We start from the raw sequence: 15,501 nt of genomic DNA on the forward strand, positions 1-15,501 counted from the left end.
GTGACGGGACCCGGAGGCAAACGCCACCTTCTCGAAATCAGAGGGTGGAGGACGGCTGGCTGCTGGCTTCACTTTTTGCCTGCATCTCAAAGCATCTTCGCAGCGGAGAGCTGGAAAGGATGGCAAACCGTGCTAAGGCTGTGACAGGGAGAGCGGGGCCGGGGGCAGCCAGCTCACGGGGAGGTGGGGACGTGGCCTGGGAACTGGAGGCTGAGGTGCTTTGGAGGGATGAAGGGAGCACGCGGCCTGATGGACAGCAGCGGTGTCCCCCAGACATCTCCAGCAAGCCTGGGAAGATGTCCCGTGGCAGCCCCCAGGTGCCTGCAAACCAGTCATGGCCTGATGCTGCGCCCAGCTGGGCTCCGGCACATCGAGACATAGATTTCTAGGAGGCGGCAACCCCACCACAGTGCACAGAAACCTGGGGCCTTGCATAGTGACGCCCCGCGTGCATCTCACGGCTTTGCTCCCCGTTGCCCCTCGGCAAGAAGGGTGCAAAGGCAGGCGCAGGCAGGAGAGGGGCCCCACAGCATCCCCTCCTGCCTGGGGCCGTGGGCCGGCCGCACAGCCCCATCCCTCCCCCGGACATGGGGAGCAGAGCCATGCTCCAGGCTCTAAAGCTCTCTGGTGTCTGGGAGCAATTGGGCTCCGCTCCATCACCAAAGCATGAAGGCGCGCAGGTCAGCCAAAACACTGCAGGGCGGCAGGTCCAAAATAAACAGTCCGCCGTTACTGCTTTCTTTCAAGAGCTGGTAACGTTTCATTTCAATGGCACAAATAATCCTGCAGCCAGCAATTTGCTGTCACTCCTTTGGCGGAACAAAAACCTTTTTGGACTGGGGACAATTTCAGGTGTCACTACCAGACACCTGAGCAGCAAAATAAAACCACTGCCAAAGGATGACCCATTAACCCTTTGTGCGTGTAGCATCTCTGGCCAGTGGTGTCAAGGGAAAAGGACTATGGGTGCAGACCCCTGGCAACGCCCGGCGCAGTGAGGTGCTCAAGGAGCTGCCCGTGCCTCTGCCTGGCTCTGGGACCCGATGTGGCTGCTGTGGCTGGTTGGCCAGGCACTACTGTGAGACCAACACAGCTGGTCCTCTCCAAGCTGGACCTCTCCAAGCTGGGAAGCAGCCCTGAGACGGCAGTTTGCTAATGGGAGGCAGCTCAGGCTGAGGCAGGGATGCAGCAGGCTCTGAGGCACCTGGTGGACCTGGAGGCTGAGGAAACACCTCGCTGCAGCGGGCACCCGTGCCCTCCTCTCCTCCCAGCTCAATCACATCTCATCCACCAGTCCCACACAAAGAGAAGCCGCAAGAAGCAGTCAAAGACCAGCAAAAGTTGGGACAACACCAGCACGGAAGCGCTGGGATAGCACAAAGGCACCATCTCCACCAGGGAAGAGGCAGGAGCACCAGTGGGTCCCATCCCTTCCCCCCCCAGCTGCTCCCCTTTGCTGGCACAGCAGCGTGGGAAGGACACTTTTCTGCAGCCAAGCCAGTTTCATTTACATGTCCTGCTCCCGGAGGCGTCCCGGCGTGCCTAGCCACGTCACAGGGGGTTACACTAGAAAGCGTGAGAGGAGGTGGCCACCGCCGAGGACCGGGGGGCTCCAAAATGCAGCCAGGAGACAGCGGGCTCTGCACAGCATGAGCATGAGAAGGTTGGAAAAACACCGGCAATATCATTTTCTGCTGTAAAAAAAAAGAAAGTTCTCCTGAAAAGTTAAGTGCGTGCATATCCGAGCAGGGGAATAACCAGGGCAAAGTTCTGACTGTGCTGACACATCTCCTTCGACGTTCTTGGAGAGAGGCTCCGGTCCCCACTTGGGGACAGCTCTCTGTTTACAGGCTTCTATTGTCTTCTTTTTCTTTCTTTCTTTCTTTTTTTTTTTTTTTTTTTTTTTTTTTTTTTTTTGCAGTGTTATAGTTCAGAGTAAACAAAACCAAGCAGCCTCTCACTCCAAACATTTCAACCATCCCAAACTTTTTCCGGAGGGGGGCTGCCTGTGGAATTTTCCTCATCCAAAAGAATTTCGAAATGTTCCTGTTTCAGCCTGCTTTGACTCAAGGCCAAGGAAGCTCCGAAATCCTTCGTGAAATGCTCCTTCTGCCCTCTGCACAGCTCTAGCTTTGACCAGAGACATCGAGGACCCTTCACCATGACCAGCAGCCGCAGCTCCCAGAAAACCCCATACGCAGGGAAAATCCTCCAGCTCGTCACACTTGCTGGCATGAGAACGGAGGCATGACCCAGCCTGTGCAAACTCCTCCAGGCCAGCTCATCTCCTCAAGGAAACCAGCAGGTCCCAGTGAGGATGCACCCTGCTTTTTATAGTTTTAAGCTGTCACTACAGTTACTACTGCCAGGAGGTCCCAAGGTTGGTGCAGAAGGCCTGGCTGCACCAGGGGCAGTAGGACAAGTCCTCACCCTGAGGGCCACATGGACAAGCACTGCCCTGGTCCCTCTTGGGGGGGTTAATGCCCCGGTCTCCCCATACACGGGTTATTTTCCCTTTGCACACCTCTCTCCGCTGCCGGCCGAGGTGGTGGGGGAGCTCAGCCTGAGCTGACGGGACCTGGCGTGGGCAAGCAGAGCACCCAGAGCTGCCCTCAGCCCTGACACCGCGTGGGAGCGGCCAGGCCCCGGGGTGCCGGTGCCCTGTCAGTGTTGCTCGGCCAGCCCACAATGGGGGCTCCTGAAACAACTGGGAAAAAAACCAAAAAAGCCCACACAAGAAAGCAAACAAACCAGGGAATAAAAGTACTACACAAACACCCAAAGTTCAGCCGAGCTTGGCTTTGGCTGTCAATGCAAGCCATTGTGGTGGCCTGGCACACCACAGCCCATTAACATCTCCGGCTCATTTTCCCAAACGGTCCCAGGACTGCTTTCAAAGGGTAGGTGGCCCTGCAGCTCGATGCAGACCTCGATGCACTGGGGGTCACCGTGACATGGCCATGTTTCACAAACGTGGTCTTGGGGACTGCCACTTCTCTGAGTGCCCAAAAGCCAGGAGGTGAACCGTGACCTGCAGCGTATTGGCTCTTGGTCACGCTGGGAAGGCAAAACCTTGCTGGGACAGCTTCTTCCAGCTTTGATACCCCCACATCACCTCCCCGCAGCATCCTCACCTGCAATCCCTGCAGCACCCACATGCCATGGAAGATACCTCAGCCCCATGCGGGAATGGGGCTATGCCGGGTGCCCCCCGCTGCGCTGCCGGCTCAGCCCCATCTCCGCACCCAGCCTCGCACGTGTAGAGCCATGCCGGCCTCCCCTCCCGTGCGGAGCGGCCGCCCGGCTTGGCGCGGGAACCATCCTCCTCCCCCTGAAACAGCCCCGCGCCCCCCTTGCCCATAAAGGGGCCGTGCGGGGAGCAGAGCCTCTGGCGCGGCAGCTGGGGTCTGTAAGGCAAGACTCCCTTAGGTGTGTTTGCCTTGGCTGGGGCTCCGGCCCATCCAATTAGAGCTACAGAAAACATATATTAAAAATGAGGGGGAAAAAATAATACTCTCTCCCCCGCGCTGGGGCCCAGGGCTTGGCTGGGCTTTCTCGTCAGGCCAAACATAGGCAATGCAGGCTCTGCTGGCAGGGGCCCTGGGAGGGAGGGGTGGCTGTGGATATTAAAATGCAGTCGTAAAGAAGAATAAAAGGGCAGCCTTGTTTCGGAACGAGTCTCTGGGGTATTCCCCCTCTCCTGGCATGCTCGGCACCTGGGCCGGGAGCGCAGCGCTGCTCGTGAGCGGGTCCGCAGCAGCCCCGGCGGCAGGCGACGGAGGAGCCCCGCAGGCTGGGGTCGACGGCGGCCTCCCCCATCGCGGGGCAGGCAGCCTTGTGCCCCGGAGGAGGGCGCACCAGATTGCAAACCTGGGTAGCGCAGATGCTACCCCTGGCCCTCGCCTGCACAGATCAGAGCTGGCCATGCATCTTTGGGGCTGACACTCTTCTGGGTTACATTTCTCCCAACCTTTGAGCTGGATGGGGGTGGGGACTAGGGAAGAGGGAAATACCCCCCCACCTTCACTTTGCATCTAGTCACCAGGGTGCTGTCACCCCAGCACCATCCCCAGCACCCTTCATGGCCCTGCAAACACAGCCAGCCCCACGGACCCCAGGGATTATGGCATGGCCACCCCAGGAGAAGCCCGGAGTCTGGCGCTCCCCTCGACGGAGCTGCTCGCCATGGGGTCTCCTGAGGATCGGCACAGTGCACCAGCTGGGGGCTGCTGGAGAGACCCAACCCTCAGCAGAGGCAGCCGATGGGCGAAACCCATCCCTGGCCAGCCCCGAGCATCCCCGGAGATGCTGAGAGAGGAATGGGATGCAGAGCACCCCGGGCAGAAAGGATGGGCTGGAGGTGCAGCGAGGAACCCTTGGCTGAAGCAAACCGCAGTGGCTTGGTGTAACCAGTGCAAAGCCCTCTGCTGAAGCTCTGATCTCCAACGGAGGGGTGCTGGGCACAGGCCATAGCAAACTCAACACCTTCAGGCAGAAGCGAAGGCCAGCGCCGTTGAAACAGGTTTAAAGGCACCCACATAGCCACCTGCACCAGGTTAAAATCACAGCTTGTGCTTCTCATAAAACCCCCTGTGCACATCCCTTCCCGCTGCCTCCTCTTCCCTCTCCTGCCCTCCTCTGCCCGACCTTCCTCCTCCTCCCTCTTCCCAGGCCGCGCTTGCTGGCCTTGCTGCCTCCGCGGCCCCCGGTGCTCGGGCACAGCCACATGGCAGTGCTGCAGGTATCTGACAGCCTGGCCTCCTCCTCCGTGCCTGGGACATGCTGCCGGCAGCAGCGGCGGCGGGAGGGAGAACAAACCTGCCAGTGTTTCAGGCGCGGTTTAAAATTAGCCCTGGGAACCTGACGCCCACAGCGTCCGCGCGGAGCAGAGGGCCATGGCTCGCTCCTCGCTCCGACGCCTGCCTGTCGCCCACGCCTCGGGGCTCCCTGGCCACAGGCACCTTTGCCGTCCCATGGGACCCAGCCCCAGAGCTTTGCTGGCTGCATGTCCTGGCTTTGGCCCCTCTCCCGTAGGGTGTTTTGGGCCAAGGAGGCTTCGGCACAGTGCAGGGATGCAAGTGCAGAGCCCCGCTGCAGGGAGATGCAGGGACTAGAGCCACCCCACGGCCTCTCCCGGCTCGCAGCCGCCTTGTCTCCAGGAGCAGGAGCTCGGTGGGGGCCGGCGAAGCAACTCCCCACTGGTGCCAAGGGCCTGCTGAGCCCTCATTGTGCCGTAGTGGGGTCTGCTGGGCAGAAGGAGCCGAGCCATCGTGCTCCTCCCGCGGAGCAGCACTCCCAGCCTCTCCGAGCGGTGCCATCCCGAGCTACCTGCATCTCGCTTTCGGGAGCTGCTCCCGGAAAACCTCTTCGTGTCACGGTGCATCAAGGCAACCTGAATGTCCACAGAGTGGTAACTGGCTGGATTGAACCACAGGCGTGCGGATCAGCCCCATCACGGGGCACATCCCTGGGAGGCGACAGCATGGTTTTACTGCTGCCGGCTCAGATCCTGGGATGCAGAGCTGGGAAGGCCGAGCGCTGTGCGAGGTGCTGGCTGTGACCTGAGGTCACGCAGGGCAGGCTGACCGTGTGCTGCAGCTCTAGGCAAGCTGGAGGGGCTGGAGAGGAGGAAAAACAGCCCTGGCAGGCTTCCCTGGGGCTTCCCAGAAATCCTGGGGATCCCGGCCCCATGCCATGCAAGGAGGCGGTGCGGGAGAGCCCAGGACTCACGTGGGGCAGGGGACCCCAGCCCCATGTGCCGCAGCGGCCCCCAGCACACCCCGGCCCCAGCTCCAGTGACTAACGCACGGCCTCATCCCTTGGACCCGCTCCCTTCCCGTGGCGGTGAAATCACGTCTGGAGAAAGCGCGCGCCGAGCCGGCGGCGCATCCCCGCCGTCGCTCCGAGCGAGGCCGCTCACTCCCTGCCCGCTGGCTCGCGGCCTCCTTCCCAGCCTCCACTCTGCAAAAACGGCTCCCCGAGCGGAGCCCACCGGCCCCGCATGCAGCCAACCCAGCTCTGCTGCAGCTTGAGATTGCAGCCAGCCGGAGGGATGCTCCAGAGGGATGCTCCGGAGGGATGCTCCGGAGGGACAGCTTGCAAAGCACTGCCTGTGGCCGAGACCTCCCGGCACTCCTTCCCCTCTGACGAGCCTCCCACTGGCTCCGCACCGGGCGGCAGCATCCCTGCCGGAGCTCGGCGGGTGCGTGGGAGGCCGGCAGCACGCTGGGGCCGGCTCCTGCCGCGGAGGCAGAGCTCGTAAAGCGCTCCAGGGGAGCGAGCAGGAACCGCTGGCCTCCCTCTAACCTTTTTAAGAGCAGTGCAGCCCCTCCCCTCTTCCCCCTCGGGATGGATTTAGAGCCAGATCTGCCCCCCCTGCAAACGGCCAGAGGGAAAGGCACGTGCACAGGGACCCGGCCGGCAAAATGCCCGCGTGCACCCGCAGCGGAGAGGCTCCCAGACCATGCGCGACCCATCCACACGAGAGCCGGCGATGGGCCACCACCGTCTCCATCACCAGCTCTCGCGCTCCCCCGTGCCCAGTGCAGTCCTCCCGCCTGCTGGGAACGGCACGCACCAGTGACTAATGCAGCTCTTTAAATGCCTCCGCAGGCATGTGGGAGCGTGGCTCCAGGTTAGGGGGCAATTCTCTCCCTCCCGCTGCAGGCTGCAGGCTGCAAGCCCACAGGGACGATCCCGCCGCCAGATGCTCGGCTGCCACCCCCGCTCACCCCGCTTGCAGCTGGGGGCTATAAAAAGCAATGCTGCGGTGTGCAGCAACCCACTTCGAGAGAGGGATAAAAAATAATATAAAATAAAATAAAATAATATAAAGTAAAATAAAAAATCAGGTGAGTCAGGGATTCACCCTGCTCGCTTCTGGGTGAAATCTGGCCCACGCGCAGCACCACAGCCTGGCTGTGGGGTGCTGGGTCGGAGCAGGCAGCCTCCCAGCCGGCTCGCCGTGTGCCTCCTTCGGGCAGCTCCAGCAGCGACTCCTCTTTGCCCTCCAGATTCACTGCGCTCTGATTTACGGCTGGGGGCAGGAGGTTCCCCGTGCAGCTCCCACAGCCTGGCTCCCATCCCCGTGCGGCGGAGAGGGGCCAGCACACGGGGCAGCGGGATGGGCACCCGCCGCCACCGTGCCCATGGAGGGGGCTCACCGCGGGGCGACGCCAAAAGCCAGCGGGAAAACACCACTCCCCTTTAGCCGAACGGAGCTCCTCGCTCGGGGACAGCTACTGTTTGCACAAGCCTGGGCGGGGGAAGGTCAGATTAATTTTAAACCTGGATAAATAAAGGGACAAGGCAATGCCAGAGCTCACCCTGCGGCGCTCAGCCTTGCCAAACGCGGAGCAGCCGGGGGGAAGCATCCACAGGCGATGCCGGCACCGTCCCCCTCTGGGATGGGCTGCACTGGGATGCTCCCGGCGGCTGGAGAGCCGTGTTCCCACGGCACACGTGCTCCCCCACGAGCCCCTGCTCACCCCAATCTAGGCTCGACGCTGCTGCCCAGCCAGGAGCAGGAGCGCCAGTCCCTCCCGCTCGAGCGATGCAGGGCTCTGCTGTCCCCCTGCCAGGGTGCCTCCGAGCTCTGCGCACGGCACGAGCTTGGGAAGAGAACCGGAGAAAAGTTTTGTTTGTGGGTCAAGAGGAAAACGGAGCAGGGCGGGGGGAGAAGAGTTTGGACTTTTCGTTCCAAAAGGAAAACGAAAACCAAAACATTTTGTTCTAAATGATAGGCCTTGTTTAGTTTTCAGTGGTTTTACTTTTTTAAAATGCTTCGAATTAAATTGAGCTAAATTCAGCTTCCAAACATTACCTTGGGGTGGGGATTAAAAAAAAAAAAATCAAAACATTTCATTTGGAAAAAGTCAGAATGAAATGCCCTGGAACAGCCCAAGGTAGGCGCCGAGTCCAGCCTCAACTCAGAAATTGTGCTGGCCTCCTCCAAACTGCCTTTTTTTTTTTTTCCTCCTTTCTCTCTCCAGCAAATAAAGCAGTTGCCCGACATAACCTCCCCCAGCTGTGCTGGCGGGCGGATGCCAGAGCTCGCGCTCCTGGCGGGCAAGGCTGCCCCAGCTGCCGGCTGGATCCCGCGGTGGCCCCGGGGACGTCCCCTCCGTGCACGCCGCTCCAGAGAGGGGCGAACGGCCCTGCTGATAACCGGAGAGGCCAGAGCGACTCTGCTGCAGCGGGCAGATTCACACCCGCGAGAGCAAGCCAAATCCAACCCAAACTGCTCTTTAAAACTTCTGTTTAAATGTCTTTTCTATTAGGTCAACATTCCTGCTTTTCATAGGGAAGGTGGTTACGGTCTGCAGCCGAGCACACACAGGCTCCTCAGTGCTGGCTGCTGGCTCTCTGTCAGCAAGTAGTCTGCCCACGCTATTAAATTACTAAGAAAAATGGATCGTTTCTACAAACATTAGGTGCATTAACCTCTTTCGCGGTGGCAAAGCCCACTCCAGGCGAGCTGTTAATTGGAAATTCATAGAGCTGGCTGCAAGAAGTTTCCTTCGGCTCTGCTCCACCCTCCTTTTGTCGAGGCAAGGGCCGGTAAAGAGGCATTTTCTGCCATCCCCAAAATACCGCTGCTGCAAGAAATCTCACGCCTGAGCGCAGCGCAACCCCAGCAGCCACGTCGCCGGCAGCTCTGCCGGGGTTTCCTCCACACCCCAAGAGGGTTAAACGCTACTGCGGACTCCCTCTGCCCTCGATAGACAAGGAAAATTAAGAAAAAAACCCTGAAACATCCTCCCAGGCTCCGGAAGAAGCAAGTCCTCTGCGCACTGCTGCCTGGGTCAAAGCCTGGCACTCGCTCACCGTTAACCCCAGGGCCGACGTGTGCTACCCCACCGGTGACACGTCTGATGGGGCAGCATGTCCCAGGTCTTGTTCTTCCACCTATGCCCCAGGGAGCAGAGGGGATAAAAGATATTACCTTCCCCACAGACCTTGCCTTGCTTACGTCCTCTGCCCATCACAGCACGGCCGCTGCTGGTTACTTCAAAGGCTCCATCCAAGGCGAAGCAAGGCTCAGGTCTCAGCACCTTCCTCCCGGACCGGCCAGAGTGCAAATCAACACTCAGCGACTCGCTGGCTTGCGAGAGCCCTCCGAGGCATTTTCAGAGCAAACTGCCTGGTGGTCAGCGTTGAGAGAGCTCTGAGTGCTTATCTGCAGCCTCCGGGAGTTTTGCAGCAGAGTCGAAGAGCTGTGTCAACAGGATGCTTAGAAAAACCGTCCCCTCCGGAGTTCACCCAGCCGGCGGCTGCACTTGGCGGAGGTCAGCTCCGAGCGCGCGGTCGCTTGCCCAGCGAACACCGCCCAGGGCAGGGGCGCAGCTCGGAGGGGCCCGCGTCCCCCTCCGGTCAGGAGGAGGGAAACGGGGCAGCCCGGGAGCTGGAGGGACCAGTGAGCACATGCGTTTCTCAAGTACGAGGGGATGCAAGGACAGCTGGCACTACCCCAGCAGTGCGGGGGAACAGAGCTGGGCACAGCATTGGGGAGGAAGACAGCATCAGTTAGGCAAAAAGGGACAATTCCCCGGGGGCAATCATGCTCAAGGCATAAAGTGATAAAATCAGAGCTGGGACAGGGTGGAGCAGTCTCGGTGGAGCTAGGGAACAGCCTCCTGGGAGCCTCGCAGGAGCCAAGAAGTCAAAAGCAGCCAAAGCCCTGATGAACCTCCTGGGGTTGCATTCTGGCCCTTGCAAGACAAGGATGGAGCAATAGATGGTCAAGTCCATCAGCCTCTCCTAAGATTTGGGGCCTCAGGCAAAACTCATGGAAAGCAAAAGACAGACTCCCAAGGACTTCCCGAGGGGCTGGGGGCCGGCCCCAGCTCTGCAAGGAAGGCTGGGAGATGCCAGCTGGCCCGGGCACTGTGCGTGACAGAGGCTTTCGCAAAGCAAGGACACCGCGACTGACCCAGCCCCAGGGGATCTCTACAGAGACATTTTCAGCACAGCTGTTGGGAGCTGCAGCCCCTCTGTTGCAACAGGGGCATGGTGCTGGGCACTACTGCAGCACAGCTGCTGATCACTTCCCCTGGTGAAGCAGCCATCCGGGCCTTGCTCGACGTCACCCAAGGTCTTTTGTTTTTCCAGCTAATTTTGCAGGAAAGAGAGGTCTGAATCACGCCTTTCATGGTGCTGTTAAATTCAAGAGGCATTGATGTTCATTCCGGCCTTCATCAAAAGGGGACTTGCAAGATCCCTGTCTCCAGCTTCGGCTGTCGGTCCGGACGGGATGAAATGCACGTTATTTCGGTCCCAAAGGAAGGGGCCAGTGCAGGCACAGGAAGGCGAGGGAAACAGCTGAATAGGCAACGCTCTGCCAGCCTGGATGTCTGGCAGAGGGACATATCTCAGAGACACAAATCCAAAGCTGCCCTCCAAAATCAGTCGCCTGCCCGGCTATCACACCTGCCCTTGGGGCTGCCTGCAGGATGCAACGTGGCCCCTCTCTGCCAGGGGCTCTCCTATGCTGGATCCGACCCTGCAGTGTCAGAGGGCTGGAGATGGGACTTGCTTTCTCCCAGCCCCCAGGAAGGCTCTCGCACCATGCCACAGAGTGGATGACCACCGGCCACGTGCTGCCGCTTGCCACGTTCCTAGAAACGGTACCAAGCTGCCGTGGGGCTCCTCCGCATCCCAGGCTGCAGCCAAGGCATGGCAGGGAGCTCCGCCAGCTCATGGCTTCTGACTTCCCCTCTTTTTCTTGGTCCATTTCCAGCAGGAGCTTTTCAACAAGGCCAGGCATCCCTTGTTTTCACTTTAGGAGTTAGGGCAAAATAGAAAGTGCCCAAACAACCTTCTTTCCACCATGAGGATTTCATTAGATGAAGGAGCCCTAAACTCTTCCACCTCTCCCTATAAGGAAATCCATAATCATTTTTATTAGGCTGTTTCTATTTCTGCTGTCTCCTTACTGAGAGGAGGGGACCACAGCCGAGCAGTCTCCTGGGGATCCTTGATTGATTTCCATAACAGGGCCAAATGTTTTCAGTATTATCTCCTCTCTCCGTGGCCTAACATCTTGTTTGCATTCTTGCCCACCACTGCACACGTTTTCACCGAGCTGTCCACAGAGATGCCTACATGTTTTTCCTGAGTGGTTACAGTCAATTGAAAACACGGCAACTTGCATGGCATTTCTAATCCTTCCTTCCAGTGGGTGCTGTCTTGCACTGGTCTACACAGAGTCTTACCTGTGGTTTCCTCGGGTTGTAGCCACCCACGTGGCTAAGCCATAAGGCTGACCACACCAGCTCTGACCCAAGGTCTACCTACCTCCGTTGGAGGCTCCAAAAGCACGTTCAGAAAACGCATATGAACAGGGGATTCACAGATGTGTCTTTCTCCTATTCATACCCTCCCAGCAAATCCTTCTGAAATCCCTCATAAGCTTTTTTAGTAGTGACTGATCCCTTATGGACCAAATCCAGGTTCCACTGGTCAGATGTGACCACAGCACAGAATCCCTTTAGGATGGAGGTGAATCAGGTTTTAAAAATCAGTTCAACTTCTTGCCCCTCTTCTTCCAGACCTTCCCTACCCCAAAGACCAGATGCAACAGAAGGGGAGAATATTTTTGCCAAGTTTTTGAAACTCATGTTGCTGGACAGAAGAAGGAATTACACCTTTCTGCCTGGCTCTGGCAGGGGATGGGGTGCTCTGCCCTCATTACCCACCCCGAAGCCTTGGCTGAAGACGGGGGGACTGTGGGACACCCGTTGCTCCCCTTGCACGTGGCGGGAGAAGCATGGCACCTACCTGCCCAAGCCAGACCTGGGAAGCAGACCAACACAGCTTTCCCCAAGTGCCAGGGTCAAGAGGTAACTACAAAGCGGAAGCCAGAAGCCAGGCAGAGAGGTCACTCCAACGTGGATTTAGATGGAGCTGAGCCAACATCCATGAGCTCCAAGAGTCAATCACTGTATGGCAACCTCTAATCCAGCCCAAGGGGTGCAGAGCTCACTTGCCCATTGTCTCTCCTGTTGATGCCTGAGAGTGGTAAAGCCTTTGCAAGAGAGCCCAGCGCGTGCTTTAGGGGGGCTGCAGATGCTGCGACAGCACAATCGCATCCAGAAAAGCCCGAAGCTTACCCTGTCCCTGAACCACACCAGGGTTGACTAAATGAGACAGTGACTCAGAGACTTGGGAACCAGCCAGACTCAAGAGATAATTCCTATTAACACATTGATCTCTGACACGGCAAACCTGCTTCTAATTTCCAGAGGAATTTTTCTTTTTCCATGGAAATGGTCCATGGGAATCTGACTGCAAAGAGAAGACCACCAAACCACAACTTTAAGACATCTGCACACTTCCCCACCTTAACAACCTGGAAGGGAAGAGGTGTGAGAGAAAAACACCACCAAGAGATGCAGAGATTTGCTGGTAAGAACTTGGGCCACCAGGTCACTACATCTGCTAAGAGAGGAATTTGGTCATTTTCACACATGTGATTCTTTTGTAGCCACAGTAACACTTACAAAAACCCAAAGCTCTCTAAACATCCCAGAGAATCACCCAGATACCCTAGGGCTAATTCTTGCAAAGTGATGCACAATCAGCATGCCAAATGCCAGATGAGGCCCAGTCACACCACATGGAGGGAACAGCTCCCATCTGAGCCAAAATCTGTCCCTGGCCATGTCCTTGGCAGGGGCAGAGCCACCCTCTCTCACATCTGAACCTCCAAAAGAGAAGATGGGGAAAGGTGTCCTTGTTTTTCTAGGAACACTGCAGGAGAGGAAAGCAGAGCCGTAAGTCGCCCAACATCTGCCCCCCTCCTCCAGGAAGCATCCTGCAATGGGTGCAGATGCTCCGAAGCACCTTGAGAGCAAAGCGCACAGAAAAAGAGCAGCTCTGCATGCACACATGAAAGTGTGTCACATGCGCGGGCACACATCCAAGCTAGGCTCCGTGTACGCGTCTGCCCCAAACCAGCAGCAAACATTCCTCCCGAGATGTTTACAGACCGCTGCTTCTCCTTTCAAACAGCCTTGCCTCCCCAAGGCCAAATGGCCTTCCCAAGGACACTGCAGGCATCCTCATCTCCCACCCAGCAAGGCTCTGCCACGACAGCGGGTGAATAAACGAGCACCTTGCCAACATCGGCGCCGGCCTTGTGCAGGGACGACGGCCTCCCCAGGGAGCCCTCCCCGCGTGACGGCAGGGCATCGTGGCTGCGGACGCCTGTGGGAATGTCCCTTCCCCCCCACACGCCCATCCCAGGGATGTGCCACCAGCCAAGGAGGAACATCTATTAATCCTCCGAAGGACTCCTGGGACCGTCATGCGTGGCCCTGGCGCAAGCTGCGTGGATGCCTCTGCCTTTGCCGAGGACAGATAACATGTGCCAGAGCTGGAGACAGGGCAGAGAGGGGCAGCAGGGAGGATCAAGGAGCTGCGAGCTGATCCGACTAGAAGAGACAAGACAAGAGACTAGAAGAGACAAGAGCCTCTTGGCTTGTTTAATCTAACAAAATAATGAAGAAGCTATAAATACACAAGGGTAAACACCAGAGAGGCAGAAGAGGTCTTGAACTAAAAGCACGATGTTGGCACAAACACACATGGGAATAAATCATCCAGGAATACATTCAGGCAGGAAATTAAAGGAAGGTTTATCCTGCGAAAGCTGGAAGGGACTGGAGCGGCCTTCGAACAGGAGCAGAGGGGAAAGCAAGCAGGCTGCTGTGAACATAGCGCGTGGCGAGCTCCTGGCAGGTGACGGTGTTGCGGGACATAGAAGCAGCTCAGCTCCCTGATTTGGATGATCCTCATCCCTTCGAGTTTCCCTGCTACCGTGGGGCTGGGTTACGGGTTGGTACCTGCCAGCTAAGGGACACAGAAGCGGGCGCCGATAAAGCAGGCCACTGCAAAAGGGAACTGCTGCTGTATCCAAGATTAACACAGCTTGCAGCACTGTGAGTCATTCATTCACCCTTCATAAACAGGGCCTGCACCCAGCCAAGCATCCTCCCTCCCCCGGCAGCGACAGCCCAGAGACTTCTCTGGGACGGGGAAAAAGTTGCTTATCAGAAAAAAATCAGCATGTCAAGTTTTCCCCTCCCTGTGAGGTTTCCGAAAGGCAGCTAGCAGAGCAAAACCTGAGCCACTCCTCGAGCTCCCTGCACACAGCTCTGCCGGCACGTCTGTCTTGAGCTGCACCCCCAGGGTGTCAGCCCAGGGACCCCTCCGAGCCCGGATGGGGTCCCGCGGGCTCCGTGCAGCCCTGTGCGTAGCCACCCCGCAACCTGCCCTTGCACGCGCAGAGGCAGAGCGCAAACACTGTCACCACCTCCTGCGAACGCGGCCCCAGACACGACGTGCCAACGCCTGGCACGTCCAGGCCCCGCTGGTGTGGGGGACGCTCTGCCAGCCCCGCGCGGCCCAGCTACATGAACGGCACCAGGCGGTCCCGCGCCGTCTCAGGGCACCGCAGCCTGCCCCAGAGCTGCTGCAGCTCCCCGCAGAAACAGGGCAAAACACAAACGAGACTCTCACGGCATCCCGCAGCCCTTGTCCCAGCCGGGTCGGGCTCTGCTCATACCGAAAAGTCCAAGCGAAACTCAGCCCCGTTTCGGAGCCTTCCCCCCGGAGCCAGTGCTGAGGGGGGGTTCTGCTCCGGACTTGGGGGGTGGCCGGCCTGCGAGCCCCGGGCGCCCCCCTCCCCCCCGCGCTGACCGCGAAGCCGTGATTGAGGGGGCGCCGCGGGCCGAGGAGGGACAAGGCGGGCAGAGCCCTCCCAGTGCCTGCGCTTGAGCAAGCGCCTCCCGTAACGGGGGCCAACTTTTCCCTGCCCGGTCCCCCCAGCCCGGAGAGCAGAGGGCCCCGTCGGGGGGCTCCCCAGGCGCGGGGGCGCTTTGCTCGAGCCTCTCTTCAAAAAAACCCTCGCGGAGGCTGACAGAGCGGGGGCAACTCCCGGCCAGCCACTTCGCGGCGGTGGTGGAAACACTCGTCCCGGCCTGGGGGGGCGGCAAGCAGTCAGGGCAACCCCCACAGGAACTCCCCCTCCTTGCTTGCGCGCCCCTCACCGCGGCGTCGGGGCGGCGAGCGCGGCGCACCCCGGCGTGTGCGTGTTGCGGGGGGCAGGGAAGGGGGTGTCCTACCTTCCTGCGTGGCGCCGCGGCTATGTGTCCATGGCGAGCCCGGGCCGGGGCCGCAGCCGGGGCCGGGAGCGCGGCCGCCGCGGGCCGTGGCGGGGAGCCCGCGCCGGGCTGGCTGGGGGCGGCAGCGCGGGCGGTGCGAACCCGCCGCCGCCGCCGCTCCATTGGAGCAGGGCGCTGCCAATCTGCGGCCGCCGCCGCGGGGCGCTTCCTGTCCGCGCCGGGTACCGACACCGGCACCGGCACCGGCACCGGCCGCTCCGGGCGGCCGCGGGGGTGCTCGGCTGCCCGCGGCGCGCACGGCTCCCCGCCGGGGCTCGTGGTCCCGCTGGGGCGCACGGTGCCGCCGGGGTGCTCGGCTGCCCGCGGTGCGCACGGT

General features: G+C 59.5%; 1 protein-coding gene across 2 annotated transcripts in view; it reads right to left on the reverse strand.

Annotated features, from left to right (window-relative positions):
- LOC112988031 (interleukin-11 receptor subunit alpha) overlaps positions 1–15,261 on the reverse strand; it is a 29,591-nt gene extending 14,330 nt beyond the window's left edge. The window contains exon 1 of one of the 2 annotated variants that reach the window (XM_026108237.2): positions 15,126–15,261. Coding sequence is in view for 1 of the 2 variants with exons in the window: in XM_026108235.2 (XP_025964020.1) it covers positions 8,958–8,984 (27 nt within the window). In the remaining variant the exon portion in view is untranslated. Of the gene's footprint in view, positions 1–8,957; positions 9,091–15,125 lie in introns of those variants that run through there. The other variant, XM_026108235.2, reaches the window with a different exon arrangement.
- Between the last annotated feature and the right edge of the window lie 240 nt (positions 15,262–15,501).

Source organism: Dromaius novaehollandiae, chromosome Z (genome assembly GCF_036370855.1).
Source record: "Dromaius novaehollandiae isolate bDroNov1 chromosome Z, bDroNov1.hap1, whole genome shotgun sequence".
NCBI lineage: Eukaryota > Metazoa > Chordata > Aves > Casuariiformes > Dromaiidae > Dromaius > Dromaius novaehollandiae.